General features: G+C 48.5%; 2 protein-coding genes across 2 annotated transcripts; one reads left to right on the top strand and one right to left on the bottom strand.

Annotated features, from left to right (window-relative positions):
* Positions 1–3,642: 3,642 nt before the first annotated feature.
* On the bottom strand, positions 3,643–8,470 carry LOC123148807 (uncharacterized). The gene is made up of 12 exons (XM_044568299.1): positions 7,945–8,470; positions 7,672–7,837; positions 7,138–7,221; positions 6,697–6,813; positions 6,397–6,573; positions 6,106–6,309; positions 5,532–6,016; positions 5,111–5,210; positions 4,765–4,824; positions 4,590–4,682; positions 4,383–4,502; positions 3,643–4,241 (listed from the first exon to the last, which is right to left on the bottom strand). Exons 1-12 carry the CDS (start codon positions 8,028–8,030, stop codon positions 3,927–3,929), a joined length of 2,007 nt encoding a protein of 668 aa, XP_044424234.1. The 5' UTR covers positions 8,031–8,470; the 3' UTR covers positions 3,643–3,926.
* A 13,321-nt stretch (positions 8,471–21,791) lies between these two features.
* On the top strand, positions 21,792–27,399 carry LOC123148806 (putative cysteine-rich receptor-like protein kinase 23). Its single transcript, XM_044568298.1, has 8 exons — positions 21,792–22,347; positions 22,635–22,687; positions 23,259–23,344; positions 24,042–24,223; positions 25,770–25,962; positions 26,190–26,427; positions 26,498–26,651; positions 26,777–27,399. Exons 1-8 carry the CDS (start codon positions 21,901–21,903, stop codon positions 27,122–27,124), a joined length of 1,701 nt encoding a protein of 566 aa, XP_044424233.1. The 5' UTR covers positions 21,792–21,900; the 3' UTR covers positions 27,125–27,399.
* Positions 27,400–27,768: the final 369 nt, after the last annotated feature.

Below are 27,768 nucleotides of genomic sequence, written 5' to 3'. Positions count from 1 at the left end.
CTCGGAGTTCAGATCTGTAGCTGCACACACTACGAACACATCAGGATATCAAAATAAGTGTTGTTCAAGATAAAAAGAAATGTTCTGAATGCACAATGGTGGTTAAGATGTTAACTCTGAAAGTTAACAAGCAGGCATTCTTCTGATGTTAACTCTGATTCAGACATTCGTGCCAAAATTGATTCAGACATTCATGCCATCATGTTTAATCTTGCTCTTCTGGGCTTTATGCAAGCAATTTGAATCCGAGTCTCTTGCCGCCAGTTTTAGCTATGCATGCCTGGGCCGACTCGGATTCAAAAACCAAAGTGCGCGTTTCCCGCGTCCCCGTTTGCCTGCCTGGGCCGACTTCGACTCGGATTCAAATTGCTTGCCGCGTCTTCCGCGTCCCCGTTTTCTTGGTCGCCCTGTTTCCCAAATTCCCGATCCATCTGATCTTGCCCCCCGATCAGCCTCCCTCGATCCATCTTCCTCTCCCTCCCAACGCCGGATCGTCGCTCCTCGATCAACTCCGCTGCCGCGACCATGGCCGGCACCACGGTGCTCCCGCCGTCTCTGCTCCCGCGTCGTAGCGCCGCCGCCTCCGCTGACCTGCACTCCTGCTCCTCCCGCGTGCGCGTGAACCCCGCCTTGATGGCGAACCCCACGGCTGCCAAGAAGCCAAAGCGCCCCGGATCCGTGCGCGGCGAGCAACCGCCGCCGGCGAAGCGCGTACGCGGTGCCTGCTCCGGGGGCGAGTTCCATGTCGCCGTCCCCGCCAACATCAATAACGGCAGCAAGCTTCCGTCTCCCAGCAGCGGCAAGGATCCGCTCCACTCCTCCGGGATCAAGAACCAGGTCGCCGAATCTCCGGCGAGCGCGACGCTGTCGAAGCCGCCGATCAGCATGCGCCAACTGATTGAGAATGCTCGCCTCGTCATGGATTGGGCTCACCCTGCCGCCAAAGAAGAGGCCAGCCGTCGGCAGGACATCGAGCGCAGCAGAGCAGAGGCCCGGCGAAAGATGGAGCAGATGGCGGACACGGTGCAGTTCAACGACCCCTGGATCCATTACTCCGACGTGACCAAGTCCCCTGAGGAGCTGCTCAAAGCAAGACAGCACGCATGGCGTTATCAAGCTCACCTCCTCGAGATGGCTCGTCGACGGGACTTTGCTCAAGCGATGCAAATCCAGGATGAGCGCTCGGGTGATGGAAGCAGAGGAAGAAATCATCAGCAGTGCAGGCTTGCTGGTGGTAGTCTTGCATCAGAGGAAGCAACTTCGAGTTAAGCTAGTCCTTCCTAAACCATTCACATGTGAGTTTCATTTAATCTTTGCATCTCTAGATTCTGCACTTAATCACCAAGATTTCTAGTGTTCTTTCAATCCCTTTCAGTCATTAGTAATTTTACAAGAGTGTCAGCAGAGTCTCCATCTAGCTAGGCAGCAAAAACCTTGTTAAGATGTGTACGGCATAGTTACACTACATCCACACCTGGTCCTAAGTAAGGGTTTAAGTAAATAAAGGGCATTTTCAATAAATCAAAGTAAAGCAGATGAGCCTAAAAAGGAAGCTCATGTACTGCAATTCCGGCACGAGACAGAGCGTAAAACGCACTCGCCGCAAAATCAAAAACGCCCGTTTGCTACCCGGCTTGTAGCAGGAAAAAAGAGTAGAATTGAACTTGTCGATACACACAGTAATCATGTGAGCTGCCTAGCGTCTGGAGACTATGCTGACTCTCCTGTAAAATTAATCTTGGCTGACTTGGATTCTTAGGCATTGGCGTCGTGGTGAGTTAAAGTTGCAGTTTCTGACGAGTAGCATTGGTTGGTGAACTCTTGTGTGTATGTGTGAGTGAAGCTTTGAGCTAAGAAAGTCCTTGATGTACCGACTATCAAGTCATACTGTAATCAATTTTGGATATGAATGAGAGAATTGTCGGTCTGAATTTTGCAGAGCATTTGAGTAATCTTTTCGTATCTATTTATTCTTGTATGCTTCTGTGGCTTCTTAAAGCATTCTGCTGCTCTAGTCGGAAAAGTGTGTACTGAGGCACAGATCCAATGGATTCATCTCTGATTTCACAATACTTCGTTTGAGTGGTGATGCAACATGTTTGAAAAAGAGTAACTAGTCAAGAATGTGAAAAAGGTGGCATCATATTGCAGCCATCTGTCAAACTCTACACCATCCTTGAAGAAGGTCTCTCGTTCAGTCGCTTGGTGTTCCTTTGGCTCTACAACATTGCCTGTCACTGCTGCTTCACCTAGCATGAAGAAGGTGACTCCAGTTTCAACTCTGCGTGCTAAGGGGAATGCGGGATCTCAGCTGCAAAATCCCGAAGCAAAACCGTATTGTTGTTGCTTCACCAAACAAGCAACCAATTCCTTTCTTGAGTCCGTGTGGGTGAACCTTCAAGTCAGCAGTTTTTCAGTAGCTGAGAAAATCAGAGGAGGCAAAGGATAAGATACAAGTTGCAAATGCGTAGGAGAATTTCACTGGCATGTTTTCCAGTAATGCGAGTGAGATTCTTAATTTGACCGTGAATCAGTTTGAATTACGATCACAAATGATGATTTATGCAAGGGATTCGGTTTATGTAAAACCATTGGATTGGATCACAATTATGATCAGTCTGATGTATGCAAGCATCTGCCACTAGATCTCTTTCCATGTTTTCATCTGATGTGTGCATCTGATGTATGTACAGCTCGCGTGCTTCCTCTCTGAATTTTGCAACTGCTGCAATTTTCGTTCAGTACAGTTGCTGTATATGCCAGACCAGTTTCATGTGCACACTGCAGAGAAAATCAATACTTGACGACGGCAATGGTGTTTACTTCATTGATTATCATATTCATTTACATTGACCCACTGAGTTAAGGGAATTACAATGCATCATCTGAATTCAAAATCAACTCAACTACAATGAGAAACATTGGCAACATCCAGAGGTATTGCAATTCTTCCTCCTCTGTAAAGGCCAGTAGTTTGTTTGTATCTTGTGTGCTAATTAAGGGGCTTGTGTGTAAGAGCTGGACCTCCTTTTAGCATAAGCTTGCAAGTTTGCAGCGTCAAGATGATGCAGACACAAGACAGTCCTGTTCCTGGTTGTCTGACTTGCAGCAGCTCTGAACTTCTGGGTTAATATGGATGTTTCCTTCCCTAAACAGCACTTGTCATCATCAGGGAAACGAACCACCAGTTAAAAAGATACTGTAGTAAGTAGTATGGTCATCTTGAATGGTCAAAACTTAGGCAGCGACACCATCCCATCCATCTTTGACTGGCCATGCCCAGTCATTTGTCTCCAATTCTCAAGGCAAAACTTCCAGCAAGACATTCAGGAACACTAGCCATCGGTGTAAGTGTAACGCTACTGACAATAGTTCATACCCTTCAACGGCCTGTACGCTGCAGGTCAAACCGGGGGCACCTTCTTTAGCGGCTACGGAGTATCTTCCATGTACAAGCGCGATCCTGTTCCAGGGAGCACACCACAGGTTCAGAGCCCAGTTCCAGACAGTCAGTGCCGTTGGAAATGATGCCATGAGAACCGGTGGTGGCTTGCGCGTGCTGCCTGCCTCACCATGGAAAGCCGGCAGTCAGGTAACATGGTGTTGCCATCCTCTCTTTCCAACTAGCAGCAATAAAACTTGTAAAACAACATCAACAACACTCGTAAAAGTTTATCCTTCCATGTTTTGTTATACAAGCTATTATATTCTACCACTACATGCTAAAGGGAGCTCAAGCAAAATTACACGCAGCTCCCTTTATTACTACACACATACACAGGACGCAAGCAAACCAACCAATCAATGGCCTTTACAGAGCAACCAAAAGAATCGGCCTCCCCCGGAGCTTACACAACATGTACAGAGCTAATCTTTCTGTCAAAATGCCCACCCTTGGTCTCTCTTCGGTGCCGACCTGCGTCTGCCTAGTGGTGGTCGTCGGGCAGGAAGAGGTACCGGAACGTCGAGTCGAACGGGACGACGGTGAAGCTGCGGAAGCCGAGGAGCCGCTGCTTGCGCGACGACGTGGTGTCCTGCACCGCCGCGACCTGGGCCGGCGTCAGCTGCCGGCAGATCCAGTCGGCCAGCAGCGAGTCCTCCACCGCGCCCTTGCCGTAGCTCTGCAGCAGCGCCGGGACAGTGAGCTTCCCCTTGTCGTTGATCCCGACCGACGCCCGGATGTAGTCCCTCATCGACTCCTGCAGCTGCTGCCGAACGTTCTCGGCCGAGAAAATCCTCACCTGTCACGTACGTAGCAAGTTGTTTCATCAGGTTAAAAAATGCTTTGCAGCAACGGTCGGTTGTGCTTGTAGCTCTGGTTTATTTAACTAACACATTGCCGGTGTATACTTGTTGTTGACAAGATGAGCTCATCCACTTACAGCAGGTGAGGAGAACATCCCGCTGCTCAGTGCAAACAACGCCAGGGGCTCCACGTCGTCGACCGAATACCTCTTGTGCTCCTCGGTGACTCTGAACTTGTGAAGGGCTAACATCAAAGACTGCAAAGGGAGGGAAAACGGTAAGATGAATGAATGTTGACTTGCATGACAAAGAAATGAGATCGACAAATGAGGAATGGATAGTACGATCTGTGGCCGGTGTGCTGGGTTCTTCATCTTTAGGATTATAAACTCTATTTCAGCTGCACTGAAGGACTGCCCACCAACCTTGTAACAGGCCTGCAACATTAGCTTAAGTTTGTTATTGATATGTAATGAAATAAACCTGGCTATAACCAAATAAGTGCTCCATTAGACAAACCTTCTGCATTAGCGAGAAAAGCTTAATGTCGTTCCCGGGGACTCCATAAGCTAAATATGCCTGCAAGAAAATATGCACATAATTTGGCATGTGAGCAGCCAAGAATATATAACAGCAACACATGGCCCGTGAATAATTGACAGTGGGGCATAAAGCAGCAACTTGTTTTTTAACACATAATTCAGTGGAACTGCTGAGTATTTAAAATCACCACAACAACTATTGTGACATAACACTAACTATTGCCTTCAAAACTCCTACTGACAAAAAAAATGAACACGATTTGCGAACAAAGAAGAAATACTTTTCATCTTTCCATGTATGCTAAGCAATGGATGGTACTTACATGCATTATTAGGGCATTGTAAAGGTTGATCCAAAACGCTAACCGCTCGTCACAGTTCATACGGGCAGGATCAACCTTTGATAGTTGCTCCACAAGGGACCTGCAGATAAAGAATAATTAAACAGTTAGATCATGCCATGACATGAAGAACATCCTTTGTTCAGATAACCAACACCATAGTGCTCTATTGGACTTATAAGGTAAAAACAAGCACTTTTGAGACCTTCATTTACAAAATGTAGCTTTTGTGGTCACATTTTTTCAGTAAATGATACTACATCATGTCATGTGCTCTATTGTTACTCCAGGCTGTCTCAAATAATTTTCCCTCCAGTTCATCTAAATTCTGTTTGACTATTTATGTAAGCATGCAATTAGTTCATTAGTATTAATTTCTTTAGGCAAGGGTTCAACAAGAAACCTGAATTTTTGGAGAGCATCAGATGCATATTCAAGCTGTTCCTTGCATACATTCATCCAAGATACTTCGGCTACTGAACAGTACTTCCCAATGTCTCTTCGAGCTTCCTTCCCATTAACACTGTATGGATCAAAGTTCCCCACTTCATCTATAATATCTTCATCGTGATCTGAATCAACTGAAGGGCTTCGCAGCACTGAGGCCATTAAAGATGAATCTGACACAGACGTAAATGTAGAGCCAGATAAACATCCCGCTGATGAAGACGAATTATCAGAAGACAACTTTGGTGATATCTTCGACGATCGAGATAAATGAAGGAAGATATCTCTCATGCAGCGCACCATCTCTCCAGAGAGCTGATTTGGATTGTTGCACATGTTTCCATTCATGCTGTGTTTCTTCGGATCAGGTTCCCTAAATGACAATGCATCTATTCCAAGATACTCTTTGCCATCCTTCTCTGTAGAGCTTGGCTCTTGCATCTGCAGGAACAAGAAGATTTTACTTCACTGACAACTTTAAATATTTTGCATAGAACATAAACTACTGGTAAATAGGCATGAAGTAGGACCTCTTCATCTTGGTGTTTTTCTAGAAATATATTTAAACTGACGTCTTGGTGCTCTTCTAGCTGCCCACTTGTAGACATCTTCTCCCTATTTTCACTCTCTTTTTCAACATCGTGCCGTTCTTCAAGTTCAGGGTATAGATATTCTTCCATTGACTGAACTGACTCATATTCCTCCAACTTAAAATCTCTTAACGCCGATGTGTGCTTTGAAAGTAAAACAAACAAACCGTCAGCAATTCCGGACAGAAATAAGGACTTCCCAATGAGATTATTGCTACAAAGAGAACTTACTTCATCCCCTGTGCATTTACTAGTTGATGGTGTCGATAGTAAGCATTCTGGATTACTTTCTACTAGTAACCTTTCAGTCCTTACATGACACAGCTGGTAGCGTAAATCGCTTAGATCCGTCTCGAGCTTTGAGATAGTGATTTCTAAAGAGGATATGCTATCTACGAGCTCCTGCGCCTGGAAATAAGATGTTAAAAAATAATATTCGATGGTGGCCATCTACAATCACAAGTAAATTACAAACATATGTACCATGTATTTGTGGCAAAAAAAAAAAAGAATACACTGATGTGTGCAGACCTTGTTTGGTAGCTTTGTGGAAGATTTAAGTATCAGCTCGGCATCGTGTGTGATGGCATCTGTCAACGCCAGATGCATGTCGATCTCTTCCTGGAGCTGCCTCTGCAAATTCCTGACCTGTGGCATGTAATCACATCTGAGAATACTGGATCTCATTCCTTTGAAGTTGCACAATATATGTCCCAAAACCAAAGTTACGTGTAATATATGTATAAATTCAGCAAATTAGCTCCAGTAAATGTCAAGCATAACCAGTTCATTTTGAGGATCATTCCCATTCCCATTTCCCAGAAGGAATTTTCAGCCAAACAAAGGACCACAACATGCTGTCACAACTCACAACACAAATGAAAGCATGATCCTTTCAGCTGTAAACAGCATCACAGTAGCACAGACATCGAAATTGTAGAGAAGATGAAGCAATTATGGAAGGCAACTCACTTCCTGCTCGAGCTGCGATCTGTACCGCCGCATGCCGCCCCTCCAGGCCCCTTCCCTCTTGCCGCCACCATTGCTGCTATCATCCTGCAATGGGAACACCACACCAGTTAATCAGGTTCATGGATCACCTGAAACATTCCAGTGAACAGGATTGCCGCCGGGTGAAACCAATCGGCCGGGGAGGAGAATGCAGACAGTTGGCGCGGCGAACAGAGTGGAAACTCACAAATTTCCTAGCGAGAGCAGGTGAAAAACTACTGGAGTACTAGTAGCAAGCAAAGGGGAAAGTGGCATCTCGTCTTGGGGGCCCTCGAATTCAGCACGCGGGCAGACAGCTTGTCTGAAGCTGATGATTCGCGCTGCTGCTGCCAATGGCGGGGAATGCACAAAAACAACACCTTGTTTGCAGAATTCCCGGAGCGGAAATTCTAATTCTCGGTGCGGGGAAGCAAGAAATCGGACGTTGACTGTACGGGCGCGACGCATTCATTCACCAGAGAAGAAAGGAGTTGGGGTAGAAGAGGAGAGACCAACCGCGGAGCAGCTCGCCGACACCGACGCCTCGCCGCTCCCCGCCGCGAGACGCGCCGGGCGCTCCTGCTCCTGCTCCGGCGGCGGCGGCGGCGTGGGGCACGCGTCGCCGCCCGACCTCCGGCCGCCGCGGCCCATCCGCTGCATCGCCCTCTGGATCGAGCCGCCCCTGCGCGCGCGGGCCAAGAAAAGCAGCAGCAGCTTTGGTGAGCGAGCAGGAAAACACCCAAATCAAGAGCGCGGAAGCATACGAACGGGGGAGGGGCAGGGGCTGACAGGGTCACGGAGGCGCGCATCTTGTCGGACGCCGCGGCCACGGCCGCCGCTGCCGCCAGCGCGTCCTCCGCGCGGACGCACAGCATCCACCACCGCCCTCCTCCCGGCTCCAGACACAGACAGCGAGAGAGCCCTCCCACCGCGGCTCAGCGACGCGCGGTACGTACTGGCCGCGGCACTAAACTAAGCGCCTCCGGAGAGCCGGACACCGGCAAGGGAACGGGGCAAACGACAAGGGTGGCTGGCAGCAAAGCCTATCTACCCGTCGCTCGCTAATGACCGTGGCGGCGATGCGCTTTGTGCTGGCGATCATGGCGCCGTGACGACCGGCTTAGCTCACACACGCTATCACACTGGTGAGCTCGTAGCGAGTGAGCCCACGACGCCGCGCCGCAAATAATGGTCTCGGGGACGAGGCACGGCGCCGCAGGCCAGGGGCGTCTCGTCGATCGGTCGGTCGGTCGACGAGGTTCCCAGATTTGATTTTGGCCGCGGACCGGTTTGTTGGTGGAGTTGGTGAGGGGGACGGCGTGGCGTGGTGGGATGGATCGGGTCTTTGGCTTGGCCGGCTGCGCTACGGCCGGTCTGGGAAAGGAGACGCGGCTCGTGCCGTGTCGCGTTGCGTGCTGTGCTGATTGATTGTGTTGGACTGTTGGTGGTACTGTACGTACTCCTAGGAGGAGGAGTAGAGTAGGTGTGCGGTTTATGTTTGTGTCCATGGATGAAAAATGGTGGCCAGGCCAGGTGGTCACGCTCTCTTCTGATCTGGACTCAACTCGTGAGAATTGCGCCTTTGCCAGGTGGTGGGGCTCCTTCTCCTCTGCTGCTGCTGCTGCGTAACTTCGTTCCGGGCCAGTGAAGTGAGCTTGAGCTACTGCAGTAAGATCAACTTCAACGACCCAAATGGACGCGCGCTTTGTCTGTTTGGGTCGGCTAGATAGACGTGTGCGTCCGCATAGTAAATTGGGTCGGCTTGACCGTTCAATGAGGAGGCCGACCCAAATGTGCCGCCGTGGAAAAAAATTGCACGAAATAAACATAAATAAACATAAAATGGCCGGTCAAACGCCGGCCAAATTCCACCTAAATCTAATAAACATTAAAAAAAGTCTGCGTCCGCCTGCTGCCGCCCGGCACGCTGTCCTTGACGTCGTCGGCCTTGCTCTTGCACTTGCCGTCGACGCCGTCGTCGTCGGTGAGGTTGATGAAGACCGGAGCAGGGCCAGCCCACCCGAACGCCGCCTGGTACGCTGCCAGGGCAGCCTCCTCCGGCGTCTGCTGGGGCGGCGGCATTGCGGCAAGCCGCGCGCGCTCCTCCTCCTCCTCCTCCTCGAGCCGGAGCGCCTCCCTGTCGTGTTGGAGCATGGCGTCGTAGCGCATCTACTCCTCGTCGTCGGCCTGCTCCTGGCGGAGCAAGTGCTCCTTCCATCGCTCGAGGTGGGCCGCCTCCTCCTCCGACATCGTGGCGAAGTGGACGGGAGACGCGCTCACCCACTCGCGGTACTGACCCGTCCACGAGTAGGCCTCCTCCGGCCAAGTGGGTGGAGGCGGGCAGCGCTTACGCATCGGCTCCGGCTCCGGCTTGGACTGGACGGGCGGCGACGGTGGCGGTGGCGGCACGAAGAGCATGGTGTGGACAGAGTCCCCCGCTGCCGACAGGGCAAGGGCTTGCTCCAGCCCATCCCAGTGGGCGTCCTCCTCGAGGTGGCTAGCCTCCAGCGCGTGCTGCAGGGCCTCCTCGAGGACGGCTTGGTACTCCGCCTCCATGTCCTCGGGCTCTACCTGTGGGGCCGGCGGTGAGAACGACGTCGACACCCGAGCGTCGTTGCTCCTCGTGTTCGAGGGCGAACCACGCCTCCCAGTTGGGATAGTCGGCGTACTACTTTGGCAGCCGACGCTGCTCCGGCATGAGCTGCGCGCGGCGCCTGCGCATCTCGTCGTCGTGCGCCCGTTGGGTACGAGGAACCGCCGGCACCGGGATCCGCTGCGGATCCAGATGCCAACGGTGCGACAGCGTGACATCGGGGGACGGCAATGGTTGCCTGTACTCCCAGTGCCACCACGCTTGGTGCATCGGGATGTGCAGGCGCTGGCGACCAGGGCGGAAACGCGTCGCCACCGAAGGAGGAGGAGGAGGAGGAGAAGGGGAGCACGGGAGGACGAGGCGCCGGGGGTGCCCTTGCCCTTGCCCTTGCTGCTGCCAAAGAGGCCCATGGCTAGGGTTTGCGGACGCCGGCGAGGAAGCAAAGGGAGTGGGGGGGGGGGGCAGATGTGGATGAGACCGACCCCGCCGCAAGCGTGGTTAAAAAAAGACGCTTCCACTGGCTGACGCGTGAGCCCGCTGTCGATGGTCGTCATAAATAAGATGACCGATAGCGGTTGGGTGACCGCCAGATTGGGACGCGGCGGACGGCGAGGAGACGCGCGGCGCGTCTGCTTCTTCCGCGCCGACGCATTTTAGGGGCAAATTTGGGCCGGAAATGGGTCGGCGCGGACGACAGACGGGCACGATTTGAGTTTGGGTCGGCGTGTTGGATCCACGCCGACCCAAATAAACGCGGGCGGATGAAATGGATCGCTCCATTGGAGTTGCTCTAATAGTAGTAGTTGTTGTAGATCGTGATCTTGTCGCTTTGGTGAAAGAGAGAAGGATCCGTTCGTTGACGTCGCGCGTGAAACTTGTTGCGTCCGTACCACCCAAGCGGCGGCAGCAGCATCGGATCGGGATCTCCGCCGGGAGGGGAGGGTGGTCGAGCGGAGCCGAGCCAGCGAGCGCGCGCGCGCGCGGGGCGGCCGGCAGCAGCCTTTTTCGCGCGCGCGCGCCGGGCGACTCCGTGTCCGTCCGTCAAAAGCAGAGCCGTTTTCTACTCCACGGTGACGACTGGCCAGCGCTCGTAGAATTAATCCGCCCGCGCGTGCAGCCTCGCTCGTCGAGCGTCGGAGGCTAGGGCGCATTTTTTTTTAACCCGACTCAGTGCGGCCGGCACGCCGCACGGCACGGAGGAATGCGACGGGGGTCTATTCTGAGGCGCGGTCCACTGTGCGCGGCGTGCGTGGTCCACGGTTTGCACCGTGGTGGCAGCCTACTGTTCACGCATGTCCGGCAACAACTGCTGGCCTGCTGCTGAGTGAAGTCTATTTTAAACCTGAAGATTGTAGAACTCGTCAAGAACAAACCCTTATCTTAAAATCCCTTAAGTCTGTACCCTGTACTCATGATCCTGGTCTGATCCCGACCCTGAACCTGTTTGGCAAACCGGGAAAAATTTCATCCCGCCCAAGATCAGAGTCTAATCTCACTTACATCCCTATCCCACGTGTCATATCCATTGTCTATTCCTAATGCCTTTCTCTTTCTCTATTGAAATCAACGTAGCCGTGCTTGTGCCGCACTGCTCCGCTTTGCCAACGTTATGCACCCCATGCGCCGTCGGGCCGCCCGTTGCCAACAACGTCGTGCGCTCCAGTCTATGCCAGGACCCGGGCCGTGCGCCGGTAGGACACCTCCTGCCGAGGAGTTCGTGCTCTGGTCATGAGCGGAGGAGAGCAAGATGATGAAGTGCTACCCGCACATCAGTGCGCCCCTCGTCGTGAAGACGTGAAGTTCGTGGGGTAGCATCGCATCGAGCTGCGTGTGCGACCACGGCTTCTGCTTCGTATGTGTTGAGACAGTTTGTTCTGCATGCGACGTTCAGGAACGTCTCCTAATCTCTCTCAGCTGATTAGTTTGATTATAAGAGTTAGTTGAGCTAGTGTGTTGTGTACACCCCATGTATATGTAACCGGTTGATGTGAATACTGAATGAGTTGCATCTCAAAGCTTTTCAGGCTTCTACAGTATGCACCGAGCAGTTCAGAGTTGCCTGCCGCCACAAGGTCTACTGGCTTTGCCTCGATAACTAGAGTGCATGCATGGGTTGCAACTGATAGCGATACGCCGCTGGCGACACTAACGAGTAACGCCCTGGGCTGCGCACGATGATGAGTGCTTCATCTAGAGTCCTCCATAGAGCACTAGAGCACCATGGCATCGCGCGCAACGGCAACCAATTATGTTAGACTATGTATAGCTTCTGTATCTATGTACGTATATGGTACATATTGTAACACAACCATTATATATAATGAGATAAGCCATCCCTAGAGGGTTGTGCTGGTTCCCCAAAACTTATTGTCTTACATGGTATCACGCTAGGTTACGATCGCTTCCGCTTCTAAACCCTAATACCCGCACCGCCGCCGCAGCCGCCGCAGCCTTCACCGCCGCCGCCGCGCCACCGATCGCGCCGCCGCCATGTCGAGCGCCGCCACCACCGGTTCCACTGCTGCGGGCTTCCTCCCGGCCTCTCTTGCGGCTCTGCTCAACCTCCCGCTCGATGCCGTCTCTGTTCCGGCTCCGATCGGGACAAGGAGCATCGGCTCCGTCTTCTCCACGCCGCCGGCGCCCTCGCTTGGGCGTGACCTTGTGGTCCACACCGCGGCGCCGCCGTCCGCTGCGGACTCCGCAGGCGTCGTCCCGCCGCTCCTGCCGCAAGCGGATCACACTGCCCCGCTGGCGGGGTTGGCGGCGTCCGCCCCGGCCGCGGGCCTTGCGGCGTCCGCACCGGCCGCGAGCTTTGCGGCGCCCGCCCTGGCTGCGGTCCCGCCTCCTCCCGCATCGGCTTCGGTGCCTCCGGCTGCCTCCATGGTGTTTGCACCCCAGGCAGCCTCCTCGATGGGATTGTCTTCGCCGCCGCCGTTTCACTTCGGTCATCTCATCACCATCAAGCTCTCCGCCGACAACTACATCTTCTGGCGTGCGCAGGTTCTCCCGCTCTTGGGGAGTCACTACCTGCTAGGCTACGTCGACGGATCGCTTCCCTGCCCACCCGCGCTGGTAGACAGCATGCACGGTCCGGTCTACAATCCGGCCCATCGCGTCTGGACGGGGCAGGACCAGGCGAACCTCTCCTCCATCCAGGGGTCGCTCTCGCCGGCAGTTGCCGGCCTTGTTGTCTTCGCGAAGACGTCTCATGAGGCCTGGACCATCCTTGAGCGCACCTTTGCAGCGCAGTCCCAGGCTCGTGTCTCTGCACTCCGTCGTCAGCTTGGAGAGTGTCAGAAGCTTGACTGCACTGCCACTGAGTTCTACAACAAGGTCAAGGGCCTCGCCGACACATTGGCCTCCATTGGACAGCCCCTCACCGACTCCGAGTTCAACTCGTTTATTGTCAATGGTCTTGATGAGGAGTATGATGCCTTAGTCGAGATCATCAACGAGCGGGGCAACTCGACACCCATGCTGGCACACGAGGTTTTCTCTCGGCTCCTTCTCACTAAGCAACGGGTCGAGACTCGCCGCACCAGGGGCACTGGCTCCCTCTCGGCCAACGCCGCCACCAAGGGTGGCCGCTCTTCTTCATCACCCCGGTCTCCCTTGGGGCTGCCACCGTCGCCCGCCTTGGCCCCCCTACCTACTGCGACCTTACCGGGGGCTGGCGGTCCACGTGTGTGTCAGCTTTGTGGCCGCGATGGGCACTGGGCCTCCAAGTGTCATAAGCGCTTCCAGCGAAGCTTCCTTGGTCTTGGCAATGACGGCAAAGATACACGCAACAATGCCCGTCAGGTCGCCATGGCTGATCGTCCCGCGCCGCAGAAGCAACAGGGACACACTCAGTCCTACTCCATCGATCCACACTGGTACATGGACTCTGGGGCGACAGAGCATCTAACCAGCGAGATGGGGAAGCTTCACACTCGTGAACCCTATCATGGCTCCGACAAGATCCACACCGCCAATGGAGCAGGTATGCACATCTCTCATATTGGTCAAGCATCTCTTCTCACTAGACATGCCAATAGGAGTCTTCAGCTTCGCAATGTTCTTCGAGTTCCATCTGTGACCCGTAATCTTCTTTCAGTTCCTAAACTCACACGTGATAATAATGTGCTTTGTGAATTTCACCCTTTTGATCTTTTTATTAAGGATCGGGGCACGAGGGACATTCTTCTTAGTGGGCGGTTGTGCCAGGGCCTCTACCGTCTGGAGCATCCTGGTGTCGCTCGTGTTTTCAGTGGAGTTCGGGTCTCTCCGTCACAGTGGCATGCTCGTCTTGGTCACCCGGCCACACCTATTGTCCGTCATATTTTGCGTCGTCATGAGCTTCCTAGTTTGTCTAGTCATAAAGATGTAGCAGTGTGTGATGCTTGTCAGCAGGGGAAGAGTCATCAACTTCCTTTTTCGGAGTCCAGTCGTGAGGTGAAACATTCTTTAGAACTTGTGTTTTCAGATGTATGGGGTCCTGCTCAGACTTCTGTCAGTGGTCATAATTACTATATCAGTTTCGTTGATGCTTATAGTCGCTTTACCTGGCTTTACCTTATTAAACGCAAATCTGATGTGTTTGATATTTTTGTTCAGTTTCAAAAACATGTTGAACGTCTTCTCAAGCACAAAATTGTTCATGTCCAGTCAGACTGGGGGGGCGAGTATCGCAACCTCAACTCTTTCTTTCAGTCGCTTGGGATAACTCATCGTTTAGCATGTCCACATACACATCAGCAGAATGGTTCAGTCGAACGTAAGCATCGTCATATTGTTGAAGCTGGTCTTACTCTTTTGGCCCATGCATCTGTTCCGTTTCGGTTTTGGAGTGATGCTTTCACCACTGCATGCTTTCTCATCAACCGTACTCCTACTCGTGTTTTAAACATGAAGACTCCCATTGAGGTTCTCCTTAATGAACAACCTGATTATACCTTTCTCAAGGTATTTGGGTGTGCTTGCTGGCCGCATCTTCGTCCATATAACAAGCGCAAGCTTGAGTTTCGTTCTAAGAAGTGTGTTTTTCTTGGCTATAGCTCTCTTCATAAAGGTTACAAATGTCTTCATGTTCCCACTAATCGTGTCTATATATCTCGGGACGTCGTGTTTGATGAGCATGTTTTTCCCTTTGCCAACCTTCCTGTGTCCACTGTCGAACCACCATCCCTGCATTCATCCTCTGTTGCTTCTGACCAATTTGATGATGTTGCATACTCTCCTTTGCTGTTACCTAACCATGGTGCAGGAACCGGACGTGGAGCTCGTTTGGAGCTGTTGGAGGATTCACCATCATCATCGTCGTCTTCTGGTGGGCACGTCGATCGCCCTATGTTGCATGGCATCGATTCGCGTGCCCATGCATGGTCACCCGACGAGCCCGTCGCGCCGAGCATCTCCACTGCTCGGTCCGTTTCGCCAGCGGCCGCCGAGTCGCCCGCGGCTCGGCCCGTCACGCCGTCTTCGCCTGCGGCTCGGCCCGTCACGCCGTCTTCGCCCGCGGCTCGGGTCCTCACGTCGCCTTCATCAGCGGATCAGCCCGCGACACCGGCCGCGCCACGGCCCACTATGCCGAGCTCGCCATCGGCCCGGTCTGTGATGCCGGAGTCGCCAGCTGCTTCGTCTGCTCTGCCGGTTTCGCCGGTGGGTCGGCCTTCTTCGCCAACCGAGTCCGAGGCTACCGTGACTGGCTCCTCGTCACCGGCTGACTCGTCAACGTCGCCGTCCTCCAGCCCGTTGCAGGCTGCTCCGTCGACCTCGGTGGTTCCTGTGTCCCGACCACAAACACGCAGTCGCAGTGGCATTTTCAAACCTAAGGAACGTAAGGATGGTACGGTTTCTTGGTTGGCTGCTTGTTTGGCTGCTGCTGTTGCGGATCCATCTTCTGAGCCTCGCTCATATCAGGCTGCCCTGCGCATTCCACATTGGCGAGAGGCTATGGAGCAGGAGTTTCATGCTCTTCTTCGTAACAAGACATGGACTCTCGTTCCTCCACCACCACGGGTAAATGTTATTGACTCAAAATGGGTATTCAAAGTGAAGAAGCATTCGGATGGATCTATTGAGCGTTACAAAGCGCGACTTGTTGCTCGCGGTTTTCGGCAGCGTCATGGTCTTGACTATGAGGACACCTTCAGTCCTGTCGTCAAGCCTACCACTATTCGGCTTCTTCTCTCCATTGCTGTTTCTCGTGGTTGGTCACTTCGTCAACTTGATGTGCAGAATGCTTTTCTACATGGATTTTTGGAGGAAGAGGTTTATATGAAACAGCCGCCTGGTTTCTCTGATCCTGATCGTCCTGACTATATCTGTCGTCTTTCCAAAGCACTATATGGTTTGAAGCAAGCTCCTCGTGCCTGGCATGCCCGCCTTGCCTCTGCCCTTCGTGCTCATGGGTTTGTGTCGTCTACTGCTGACACTTCGTTATTTCTTCTACAGAAGCCATAAGTCACTATGTATCTTTTGGTATATGTCGATGATATTATCCTTGTCAGCTCTTCTCAGTATGCTGCTGATGCTCTTGTCTGCTCTCTTGGTGCTGATTTTGCGGTCAAAGATCTTGGAAAGCTTCACTACTTTCTTGGAGTTGAGGTCACTTCTCGTGCTACTGGTCTTGTCCTTACGCAGAAGAAGTACTCCTTGGAGTTGTTACAGAGAGCTGGCATGCTGAAGTGCAAACCGACCACCACACCCATGTCGTCTACCGACAAGATAACAGCTATTGATGGTGAGCTTTTGTCTCCTGCGGATGCCACAGAGTACAGGAGTATTGTTGGTGGACTTCAGTACTTGACGATCACGAGACCAGATATCTCTTATGCTGTTAACAGGGTTTGTCAGTACCTTCAGGCTCCCAGAGATACTCATTGGGCTGCTGTTAAACGCATTCTTCGTTATGTTCAGTTCACCCTGACATTTGGTATGCATATTCGGCCGACTTCCTCTCGGGTCCTTTCGGCCTTCTCTGATGCAGATTGGGCTGGTAGCCCAGATGACAGGCGATCCACGGGGGGTTATGCAGTATTTTTTGGCTCTAATTTGATCGCCTGGAGTGCTCGGAAACAGGCTACTGTGTCACGTAGCAGTACTGAAGCTGAGTACAAGGCTGTGGCTAATGCTACTGCAGAGATTATTTGGGTGCAGTCTTTGCTTCAGGAGTTGGGTTTGTCTCAACCACAGCCTCCTATTCTTTGGTGTGATAACATCGGTGCTACATACCTTTCTGCAAATCCAGTATTTCATGCCCGAATGAAACACATTGAAGTTGACTATCACTTTGTACGGGAACGTGTATCACAGAAGCAACTCCAGATCAAGTTTATCTCATCTAAGGATCAACTTGCAGACATCTTCACTAAGCCTTTACCGCTGCCACAGTTTGAGGCTTGTAGGCGCAATCTTACCCTTCTCAGTTCTTTAGAAAGTGGCTAAGATTGAGGGAGGGTGTTAGACTATGTATAGCTTCTGTACCTATGTACGTATATGGTACATATTGTAACACAACCATTATATATAATGAGATAAGCCATCCCTAGAGGGTTGTGCTGATTCCCCAAAACTTATTGTCTTACAAATTGGGAGTGCGCTCGCACGAGAGTTGCCCAATCCAGACAAAGACACTGGCGGCAAGCTGAGACCTGAGAGTCGCGTCACCGGGCGTGTGTGTGGCCGAGATGTCCAGCCAGGAGTTGCTCTCCGGGCCGCCGTTGTCACTTGTGCACGAGCATGGATTGCATGTGAACGATGCAGGTCTTGCCAATGCGAGGAATGGAATTCACCGCAGCGTGCGCATGCTAGTCTTGCCGGTGCAGCGCCCGAACGGCGTCGGCCGCCGCAGCGGCCATTACGACGAGACACAAATAATACACGAGCCAAGTACCTTTCCGAGGTAATTCATGCACAAGTACGAACACACATGTATGTACAACGCAGCACGTTGCTCGACCGATTCTGGCCGCCGGCTAGACGCGTACATGTACGCATGCACAGCATCGGGGCGCTTCTGATCCATTTCCGAGCGCGAAGATGGATATGATGACGCGTGGGCCCACTTAATCAGTGAGAGTAGAAAGTTTTTCCAGTGGGATTGTCTTTTTCCCGGTGTGTCAAATTGTTGTAAGCTAAGTGAAAGGGTCTGGATCAGATCGAGATCATGAGTACGAGGTACAAACTTCAGGGATTTAAAGGTGAGGGTCTATTCCCGACTAGTTCTACAATTTTAAGGTTTAAAACAGACTTCACTCCCTGCTGCTAGTGGTACTACTACTGCTGCTTTTTTCTTTCTCTCTGTCGTCGCGCAAATGCTTGCTGCTTTCGCACGGCCAGAGTTTTCCGGCCAGGCCGTACGTGTTCGTTTAAGCCCTGGAGGACCGACCGACCGACCGAGCACGGGGTTTACAGTGGCGTGTCTAATTTGCTCGTCATCATTTACTGTGTACAGTGAAAGAAATACTCAAGTCAGACACTGGCTCGGGGTGGTTTCGAGCTGAGAAAAAATAAATGATAATCAGCGAACGTTCGCTGGGAGGGATGGCAACTGCAAATGTTTTGCTACCAACTTTAGTTGTCACGGGAAAAGCAATCTTCTGGCAAAAACACGAGTCGAACGGGGTTGTCGTTGCTCGGCCAACACAAATTGTCATCAAAATCATTGCAAAATGCCATCCACTCCTAGCGAACGTTCGTTGGCTTTTGCGGGTTTACAAAAATTCTGGTGACGATCCTTACACACACATATATATAAGAGTTCGGTGTATCTTCTGAATATATAGACAACTTGGGAATTTGAGTGGGAGGCTAGGGCTCCTTACTCTTTTACTCGGCATAACATGTGTTCACCACTGAATTAGTGTCCATCAAACTTGTGTTTTTTCTTCTTTTTGCTCCATGTACCCTTCCTCCTTTCCAATGAGATTGACACCGAAGTGGCTGGAGGCCTGGAGCATAGGTGAAGGCTATGGACCAAACTCCGATGCATAACTTTTCTCCCAACATTTTCGAGTTTGTTTGACCGGATTCAGAACGAGACTCTCAGCATAGGTCCAAAACTTTCAATCAACACTCCAATTGGTACCTGGAGCGTGACTTGAACATTTATGCAAGCTTTCTAGTTTATAACATCTTTGACATCCCTGGTATTTTCAAGAAATTGGTTCAGTGCATCTGATATGTCTTGAAATGTATCTATACAATGTTAGTATTGTTCATGCCATATCATCATAATATTAGGCAACTTTTTTTGAGTTTTACTTGGATTAACATATTAAAGTTCTTAGTGCCAGCTCATGGTTTTGGTTTCAGAGGAAAAAAACTTGCAGCAACAGGAAAAATCCCAAAATTATAGAAGTCATTTTTATGTCGGGAAGGACATAGACAACCAGACCAGGGCACCTGGGGTGGATGCCCAGGGGGTTGAGGAGCCCCAATAGGATGCCTCGGTTGTCGTGGGATAAAATCTGATAGTAAAAGAGGGGAGAAAACGAGGCTTGGTCTAGTGATGCGCAGGTGGGTGACACAATGATTATACAGGTTCAGGCCTCTCTATGGTGGAGGTAAAAGCCCTAGTCATGTTCTCCAAAGAGGTGTTTCTTGCATGTTGTTTTCATGTTACCGAGGTTCCGAACCTATAACCAAATGACATGGGTATGCTTATATGGAGTTCGCTACCTCTTCGGCTGCCACTTGAGTTGAAGAGTGTTTAATACAAATCCACTACTACATGTAACATACATTCTAGTGGCTAGTAGTAATGCCAGTTTCAAGACTTGGAAATGCCTCAATTAATGCATTCCCTTGCTCCAAGCCTCCCCGAGATCAACCCAAGTGGGCAAAAGCACAACCTGTATGAACAAGATCAAGCTATAGCAAGTGTCTCAGCCATTGTGCCAACCAACTAGAATCCAACTTCCCCGAACCTCAACATTATTTTCGGTTGCCAGAACTCCATAGCATAAGGTGACCTCAAGCAAAGAAGCCATGCTACAAACTGAGCTGATGGAGCCTTGGCTAGGAGAATTGCTTAAAACCACGGGAGATCTAAAGTCGAATATCCAAGTAAGTACCAGAGTAAGTGTCACATATTCCCATTCAGTTGATTAGCTCGCTTTCCTTTAGTCTGATTGCCAAAACACTTTAGGGGGCTCTGTTGGAGTTGGACATTTTTTGGTGCCCTGGAAAGGATTTTTTGGTGTTGTAAAATTTGCTTTGAGCAGTTTTTGGTTCCCTAAAATAGGGCACCTATTGGAGCTGCTCTTATAGACTCAAACCCATGGTTAGAACAACAAATTACTGGGAGACAAACTAGCTCGGCGGTAGATATAGCATGTGCCATGTTTGTGTGCTCTGTTACTAGGAGGAGGAGACCGCCAGCCACATGCTCTTGGGGTGCTCTTTCCCGCAACATCTAGTATAATGCGATGTTGCCCCTTCGGCTTCATTAGTTCACGCCTAGCAGGCCAACATCGTTGTCAGAGTGGTGGCCTCTCGTGAGAAATGCAATGCCAGTGCGCAATCACAGTGAGCTGAACTCTCTATGTGCTATTTGGCTTGAAAGGATCAATCACGTCTTGATAAAGTAGCAACGATGCCTCCTCCGGTAATTAGGAGACTTAACGAGGAATTCATCTTGTGGAAGATCGCGAGAGCCTGTGGAGTTCCAGGAAGAATAGTTTAGTACTTGTAACCAGGTCTCTGTAGAGGAGTGCTTGACACCTATGATTGCACCACTTGTATAAAATGTCGTATGCTCCTCATATTCTTAATAAAAAAAGATGCATAGTACCGTTTGAGATCCGATTTGGATAGCAGAAGGTTCCCGTACCTTTTCCCGAAGGAGTGATGACCCTGAGTTATCAAACCCCGAGAGGATGTGCATTACGATAAAGGCTCTGACAAGTTCTTGCTAATGAATTAAATTCTAGTTTTTCAGCCGGACCTTTAACAACCTTAAGGATGTAAACATTAGTATTAAAACATGCATGGATATGAGGCCTTACTCTCACAACCTTATATTTGTGCTCGAGATCTTAATGATATTAATTTGTGCTTTATAAGACAACTGCTATGACGTGCTTCCCACACGACGATGCCGGGGGGGGGGGGGGGGGGTGTACGAAGCACGTCTTGATCGATGCGCGACCTGCATCAAGAGTCAGTTGTCTAACTGTGGCCCCATACCGTCTCGCGGGGTTACCTCGGTTACTAAGAATAAACATCCAGACAAAAGCATTGGCGGTTTAATAACTACACCTCATTCGTCCACAAAGAATAGTTTCTTGCTACGGTACTAGCCCCTTCTCTCACTGATGTTCGGGTTAGCGTTCCGCATCCTCCTCGCTCCTTACCTCCTCCTGGATTGATCTAGGGGATCCTAGGTACCTGTGGGGTCTTAGATCGAAAATAAGACAAGAGGAAACTACATTGCAATCGGACACGCAAATAACATCAAACATACAAAGTCATTCCAATGATCCTTTGCACGAATACATGGGTTGCAAGGCATTGCCTCAACCCATTGTCCTACCGAACTACTCACACATAGCGATCGGATAGCAAAGACAAACTCACTGAAGACAATATAAAGATAATCGACTGATTGATAATATGTCCTACAATAGTGCCGGATGCGATACACTGACTACAAGTTTAAGTAACTTGGAAAGGGATTGCTGCAATGATGATGATAACAACGGTTATGTACATGCACTGTTCATCCTCAAAATCCATGACTTTTTTTGCACAACTCACATTTCAAGATATTTCATCCTGAAAATTTACACACTTATACATCACATCCCTGTATACTTGTCCTTGAAAAGCTAAGAAGTTTGAATATTGATTTTTTTTTCTCGAAAATTTCAGCCTCCATAGATGCCGAGCTCCAAAACGCCTTGCGGAATACTATATGGAGAAGACACTTTGTCCTTGAAGACGCTCTTAGTAAGAATTCTACGAGTATTAAAATGCTTTGAATTTGAATCAAAGAGGCCACTCGCATAATATTACTATCACGCGTCCACGCTTAGTCAAAGTCTCCGTCAAACACAAGCTCACCAACACACACCTGTCGAGCCCTTGCCCGTCAATGGCGGCAACAACAAAGCCCGGTCGCCTGGGGCAGGAGAGGCCGCAGCGCGCAGAAACGGGAGGCAGCGAGCATGGCGACGCCGTGGGACAGCTCCTCGAGCCGCCTGTGGGGCGCCCTGGGGCAGGCCTCCAGCGTGGCACAGCTGGTCGGCGTGGACGCGCTCGGGCTGGTCTCCATGGTGGTGCAGGCCGCCCTGGCGGCGCGGCGCCACCGGGACGCCTGCGTGCAGCTCGCACAGCACGTCGAGCTCGTCGGGGGCCTGCTCGGGGAGCTGGAGCTCGACGAGCTGATGCGGCGGGAGGCCACCAGGCGGCCGCTGGAGCAGCTCGGAGCCGCGTTGCGGCGGTGCTATGCGCTCGCTACGGCGTGCCAGGACTGCGGCTACCTCCGCCGTCTGCTCCTGGGCGGACGGATGGCCGACGAGCTCTGCGCCGCGCAGCACGAGATCGACATGTTCATCCGCCTCATCCCGCTCATCGCCCTCGTTGACAATTCGACAAATACTCGCCGTGCCATGGTTAATAGTATTGAAATTTGGTGATTTGAGGAAAAACACTGATTTTCGGGCAGTTTGTTTATAATTCGATTGAGCATATCTGTTCAAGTGATCCTTTGCATGACTGCGTCTGACTCCGATTGCAAATTGGCAGTATCAGTTCAACAATTCGATTTCAGTTTAGCAATTTCTGATTTGACAAGGTGTTTCTGCTCTTTAATAAGGCTATGCCTAACCTGAATTATACAGCCTATGCTGGTCAATTGAACATAAATAATATTTGTCACTTTGCTATCCTTGTCTAGCAGGTCGAGGAGGGGGTGCTCAGTGTAGTCACAGATAGTTCAAATCATCACATCAGGCCAGATAATTTTTCATTATGTAGTTTATTATTATTCTGAGAATTTATTCATCATGTATTGATGTTTAATCTGAAGTCTTGTGGTGTCTTTTGACCAAGTAACAACATGGAAGGTTAGTCACTTCCCCGGCCAAAAAAAGAAGGTTAACCACTTGGTATGCTGAAAAAGTGACAAGGGACAACCAGATGATTGTTGATTATATTTGGTTGACTAGTGGCTACCGCTTGCTTTAGATCATAGAAGCAGTTATATTTGGGAGTTACAGTACATGTTACATACTTGCAACATATCTGTAGATTTATGTCTGTAATATAAGATGTGCATTAGTCGATGAGTTAATTTGCTTGTCTTAAAATATACAGTGTCTTGACAAATTTCTATTATCTTTGTCAATAAGCGTATTTTTTTCTTTTTAAATTTAATGGGCATGAAGCTCAAATTATGTAACCATGTCATAAGTTTCTCAGTTATAGCCTCAAATGTATGAATTTTGCCACTTTTTAGGACTGTGGTGAAGCCATTGGTGGGTGGTATATAGATATAGTAGTGATGAGATTTACCTACGTTTAGATTTCCAGCAAGAGATTTGGAGTTCACCAAAATACGCGTTCAAGGAGCTACAGAACTTCGCAATGTTCAAGAACAGCCATTTGTAGGTAAGTAGTTACTTCTATGAATTTCCTAATGCGGTTAATCATGGACTCGGATATGGGAAGTAATAGACTGAAGTTTCATGACAGCCTTATTTTCTTCAAGTATTTCAGAATAGCTTTATTACGTCTGTGTGCGGTTGACAGTTGTTATACCCTGCTGCTCATGCTCTTGGGCATATTACAACAGAGAGAATTAAAATGTCCATATGGATGATTTTGATATTATTTTTTGTCATATGTGCATACTTTATCATGAGCAGACATTGTGTCACTGCATAGAATCTACCGTGGCCAAACTTTAGTTAATAAACACATCTCATGGAAAAGAACTAGTTAGTGGAAGCAACATATGCTTCGGATAGACTATGAACTTCGAACTTCAAACTACTGAACATACAATTCTATAGTTGAGGAATTCATTGTCTAAAAAAATCGGTTTTAGCACATGTTCACTCAAGTAGTTACCACATGAAAAATGCGATGTGAGTGGCAGAAACTTGATCGGCATATTGCATGACTTGCATTACAATCTCCATTTTTTTTTTGTAAGATGGAAGTCCCTACTTAGGATGAGTTGATGATCTATGCTATAGACAAATTGGAGTGTGCTCTTTACATTTTGCATTCTCTTGGCCATGTCCATGTTTCTTTGCGATCCAATTTGGTGACAACTGACAAGGATAGCTTATCCACGAGTCAGGCAAAGTGGACCTGCAAGAGCAGAAAATCTCCAACGTTGAAGAACTTATGGAGCTTTGTGCCCATATAGAAGCGACTTGCATGGGATTCTCAAAGTTCAACTTCTTTCAGATCATGGATGGTACAGGAAATTTCTCAGAAAAGGCAATAATTGGACGGGGTGGATTTGCCACGGTTTACAAGGTAAATATATGCGAACGTAGGAATAAACTAAGAAAGTGAGTGTGTGTCTTCCTCCGAAAAGCATTCCTAACGGCTCTGCTATGTCGCGGAGTGGGATTGACTAGTCCGGTTTTTTTCCAGCACAACATGCATCGTTGAATAGCAACCTGTATACTTTGGTATTAGATTCCTTGGTCTGATTGTTTTCTATGTACCGGTATTAGTGTTGGATCATGCTCAGAGGGAAGGACATTTGCATGCATACCTATCCAATTCTCTCGCCTCTCTCCCCAAACAAAATCCATGCATTTTATTTCCTTTTAATTTAGATGATTGATATCTTTTAACTTTCCGTTTTTGATTTTTTTATATCTGAATCCCGGTGACAAGACCTGTAGAACAAGACTAATCTTGGATACATTTTAAACAAATTTAAATTTGATCGATTCAATCAACTAAAATATGTGTTAAATCTTTTCTGATGTTGATTCAAAAATAGGTAATAATTCAAATTCGTGTGATCATTTATCATTTGAATGCTGACAAATTATTTCAATCATATTTCAAATCAATTTAAATTATGCCAATCATATTTCATATTTCAACTATTAAATTTGAAAGCTGAAACAAATGAAAGTTGACAAAATATTTTGATCAAGTTTCAAATCAAATTCAGAAACACTTCACCTGAATTTCAGTTATTTCACTAAAATGTCAGTGCTTATTTATGATTTTGAAGTTATTTCACTCATTTTCAGGCTTATTAATTTTGCTAAAATAATTGAAATCTATTTGAGATGTTTCAAATAGATTTAAAATTTAGTGACAAAACCGAAACATGTATGAAATAGAAACTAGAAATTGCACAACTGGATTAAGTCTAAATTTGAAATTGTTACAAAACTAATTTTGACCATATATCATTAGTATAAATGAAATATATGAAACAATAGAACTGAAATACATGATGAAGTTAGTAAAATAAATGTTGTAACTGAGATTACTCGGATTGAAATAAGTGACGTGTGTGAAATTAGTATGAAATGAGTGAAATTAAACAACCGGAATAACTGAACTTGAAATATGGTTAAAAATTGAAATCTAAACTAGTCAAATTGTATCCAAGATTGATATTTTTTAAGGTTTTGTCGCTAGGAATTCAAATATAAAAAAAATGTGAAATCCGATTGACTTTTGGTTAGGGAGATACCAATCATCCAAAAAAATCACAATGAAATAAAATGCATGCCTTTTGTATGGGGAGAGAGAATATGGAGGCGTGCAATTGTCCTTCTCTCTGCACTCTCTCACTTCGACGAACACAGGCCGACAAAAGCTCACTTAGTATTTCTATACTTCCGTCTGCAAGTATTGAAGAGTTGTGTGGGTTAATGAGTTATACGGGCAAAAGTAGGCATGGATCCTGATGTGCTAATGGAGGCCAGATTCCACTCGGCCACATGGAAGCTCCATTAGAAAATCAGGATTTCCGTCTTCTTTTCTCCCCAATAAAGCACTGATTTCTTTTGGGAGAATGTTATCTAAACTCCGTCAGGAACCGTTGCAGTGTGAGTTGTCCGATGGAGTTACGGTTGCCATCAAGAGAGCTCATGAGTACGCAACACTCGGCAGTGAATTGCAGCTTGCAAAGCTTCAACATACCAATCTGATTAGGTTACTTGGGTGGTGCATTCATGAGAAAGAAAGGATTCTAGTCTATGAGTTCATGCACAATGGTTCCTTGGACCGTCACATATACGGTATGTTTTCATTATGATCAGACATCACAGTTATTTTTTTCAAGCACACTTCATTTTATTTTAAGTATATGTGGGTAGATTCAAAACATTCACAGTTACATGCAATGCTACGATAGCTCTCATTCAGCATCATAATCAACTTATAACTATTCTAGTTTGGTTTACATACGAATATAAATTGCAATTAGTTTTGTCTAAAAGATAATCTTCATTTCAACATTTTGCAGACAGAACAAAAGGGCCATTGCTAGACTGGTCTAAGCGACTCAAGATAATCAAAGGGTTAATAGAGGGGCTTGTTTACATGCACAAAGGCTCCATGTTATGGATTGTCAATAGGGACTTGAAACCAAATAATATCCTCTTGGATTATAACATGAACCCAAGGATTGCTGATTTTGGATCAGCTAGAGCACTGAGTTCAGATGTAGCAGAAGAACATACAAACATGGTTGTGGGCACTTGGTATGAGCTCAAACAATTCGTTACAGATTCCACCATTGCAGTTTTGATCTCTTTTGTTTGCACTTTTCAGTGGTTACAAAGCTCCGGAGTATGCATCTCGAGGAGTTTACTCAGTGAAGACGGATGTGTTCAGCTTTGGCGTCTTGGTTCTGGCAATCATAAGCGGACGGAAGAATACCATACTCGAGAAACAAGGGGATACTGTTGGTGACCTTGTACGCTACGTGAGTGAACTGAACAAATATAGACTTATCATAGTTATACATTGAATGTTATCTCTCAACCATACCTTTTTTTTTATAAATTACTGCTGTTCTCTCATGCCAAGTTTATTGGAAAACTATTTCAGGCCTGGCATATGTGGAAGGACCAAAGATTGCATGAGCTTGTTGATCCGTCTCTAGGGAACGGATATGAAATCGCCGAGATAACACGTTGTGCTCAGATGGCACTCCTTTGTGCCCAGGAAGATCCAGCAGATCGGCTCACCATGACAGATGTTGCCACCATGCTGAACTTTGAAAGCATGAGCTTATCAATGGAGCCTAAGCAGCCTACAGTGCTGAGTAAAGTAAGTGATGGTGAAAGCACGGCATCTACATACATGGGCCAATCAAGCAGGACAATAGACATAACCATCACGAGCTCAGCTCCCATGTCGACTAGAGTTCGAATCGTTCTGAACCCGGAGGTTTGATATGAAGAAAATAATTCAATGGTGACATCATGTATCCATATATAGTTGAAATGTGAATAAGGGCCATGGGCATTCGTCGTCCAGGATAGTGGACCAATTCCAGATATTACTGTGAAGGGGCAACTTGTTTTTTCTTTGGTCAAGCCATTTTTGTGAAAATATCAAGATAAAAAAAACAAGGCCTGATTTTTTCCAGGGAAATAGTGGGTTTTATTCCTCGGTAATAGTGTTACAGTATGCTAATACAAAGTTAGGGACACTGTCTGGAACATGGCGCAACCAACAAACAGTGCTACCTCCAGTACATCAATATTAGTTGGGCTATAAGCAACTCTATTTTTGGTGACACTCAATTTTCTGCGGAATAAACCCACTTGCTCCCGGAAGCTTCTTGATTTCCATCATAAGGTGTCCATATTGTATCGATCCAACGATGACAGTCCTTGCAAAACAACACTGCTCTGCAGATTCAAAGGCATCTTTGCAATGAAAAAGATAATGATATGCAGAGAAGATGACGAGAGCAACTAGTTAACAAGCGCTTCTTCGGGAGCCTCGTAACGATCAACGTCACTTGGCGCGCTCTCAGCCATTTGTCACGTGTCGCGCTTTGGGCGCTTCCTCCGGATTTTGTTTTTTAATTT

The sequence above is a fragment of the Triticum aestivum genome, chromosome 7A (assembly GCF_018294505.1).
Source record: "Triticum aestivum cultivar Chinese Spring chromosome 7A, IWGSC CS RefSeq v2.1, whole genome shotgun sequence".
Lineage (NCBI taxonomy): Eukaryota > Viridiplantae > Streptophyta > Magnoliopsida > Poales > Poaceae > Triticum > Triticum aestivum.
Note: the sequence above shows the minus strand (reverse complement) of the source record. Positions and strands in the feature narration are given on the sequence as shown.

Coding starts and splice junctions, on each gene's coding strand:
- LOC123148807 (XM_044568299.1), bottom strand. CDS start 8,030: ATGCTGTGCGTCCGCGCGGAGGACGCGCTGGCGGCAGCGGCGGCCGTG. Junction 6,574..6,696: donor CCACAAAGCTACCAAACAAG/GTCTGCACACAT, acceptor TCTTATTTCCAG/GCGCAGGAGCTCGTAGATAG. Junction 4,825..5,110: donor ACAATGCCCTAATAATGCAT/GTAAGTACCATC, acceptor ATTTTCTTGCAG/GCATATTTAGCTTATGGAGT.
- LOC123148806 (XM_044568298.1), top strand. CDS start 21,901: ATGGCGACGCCGTGGGACAGCTCCTCGAGCCGCCTGTGGGGCGCCCTG. Junction 25,963..26,189: donor CTTGGACCGTCACATATACG/GTATGTTTTCAT, acceptor AACATTTTGCAG/ACAGAACAAAAGGGCCATTG. Junction 26,652..26,776: donor TTGGTGACCTTGTACGCTAC/GTGAGTGAACTG, acceptor AAACTATTTCAG/GCCTGGCATATGTGGAAGGA.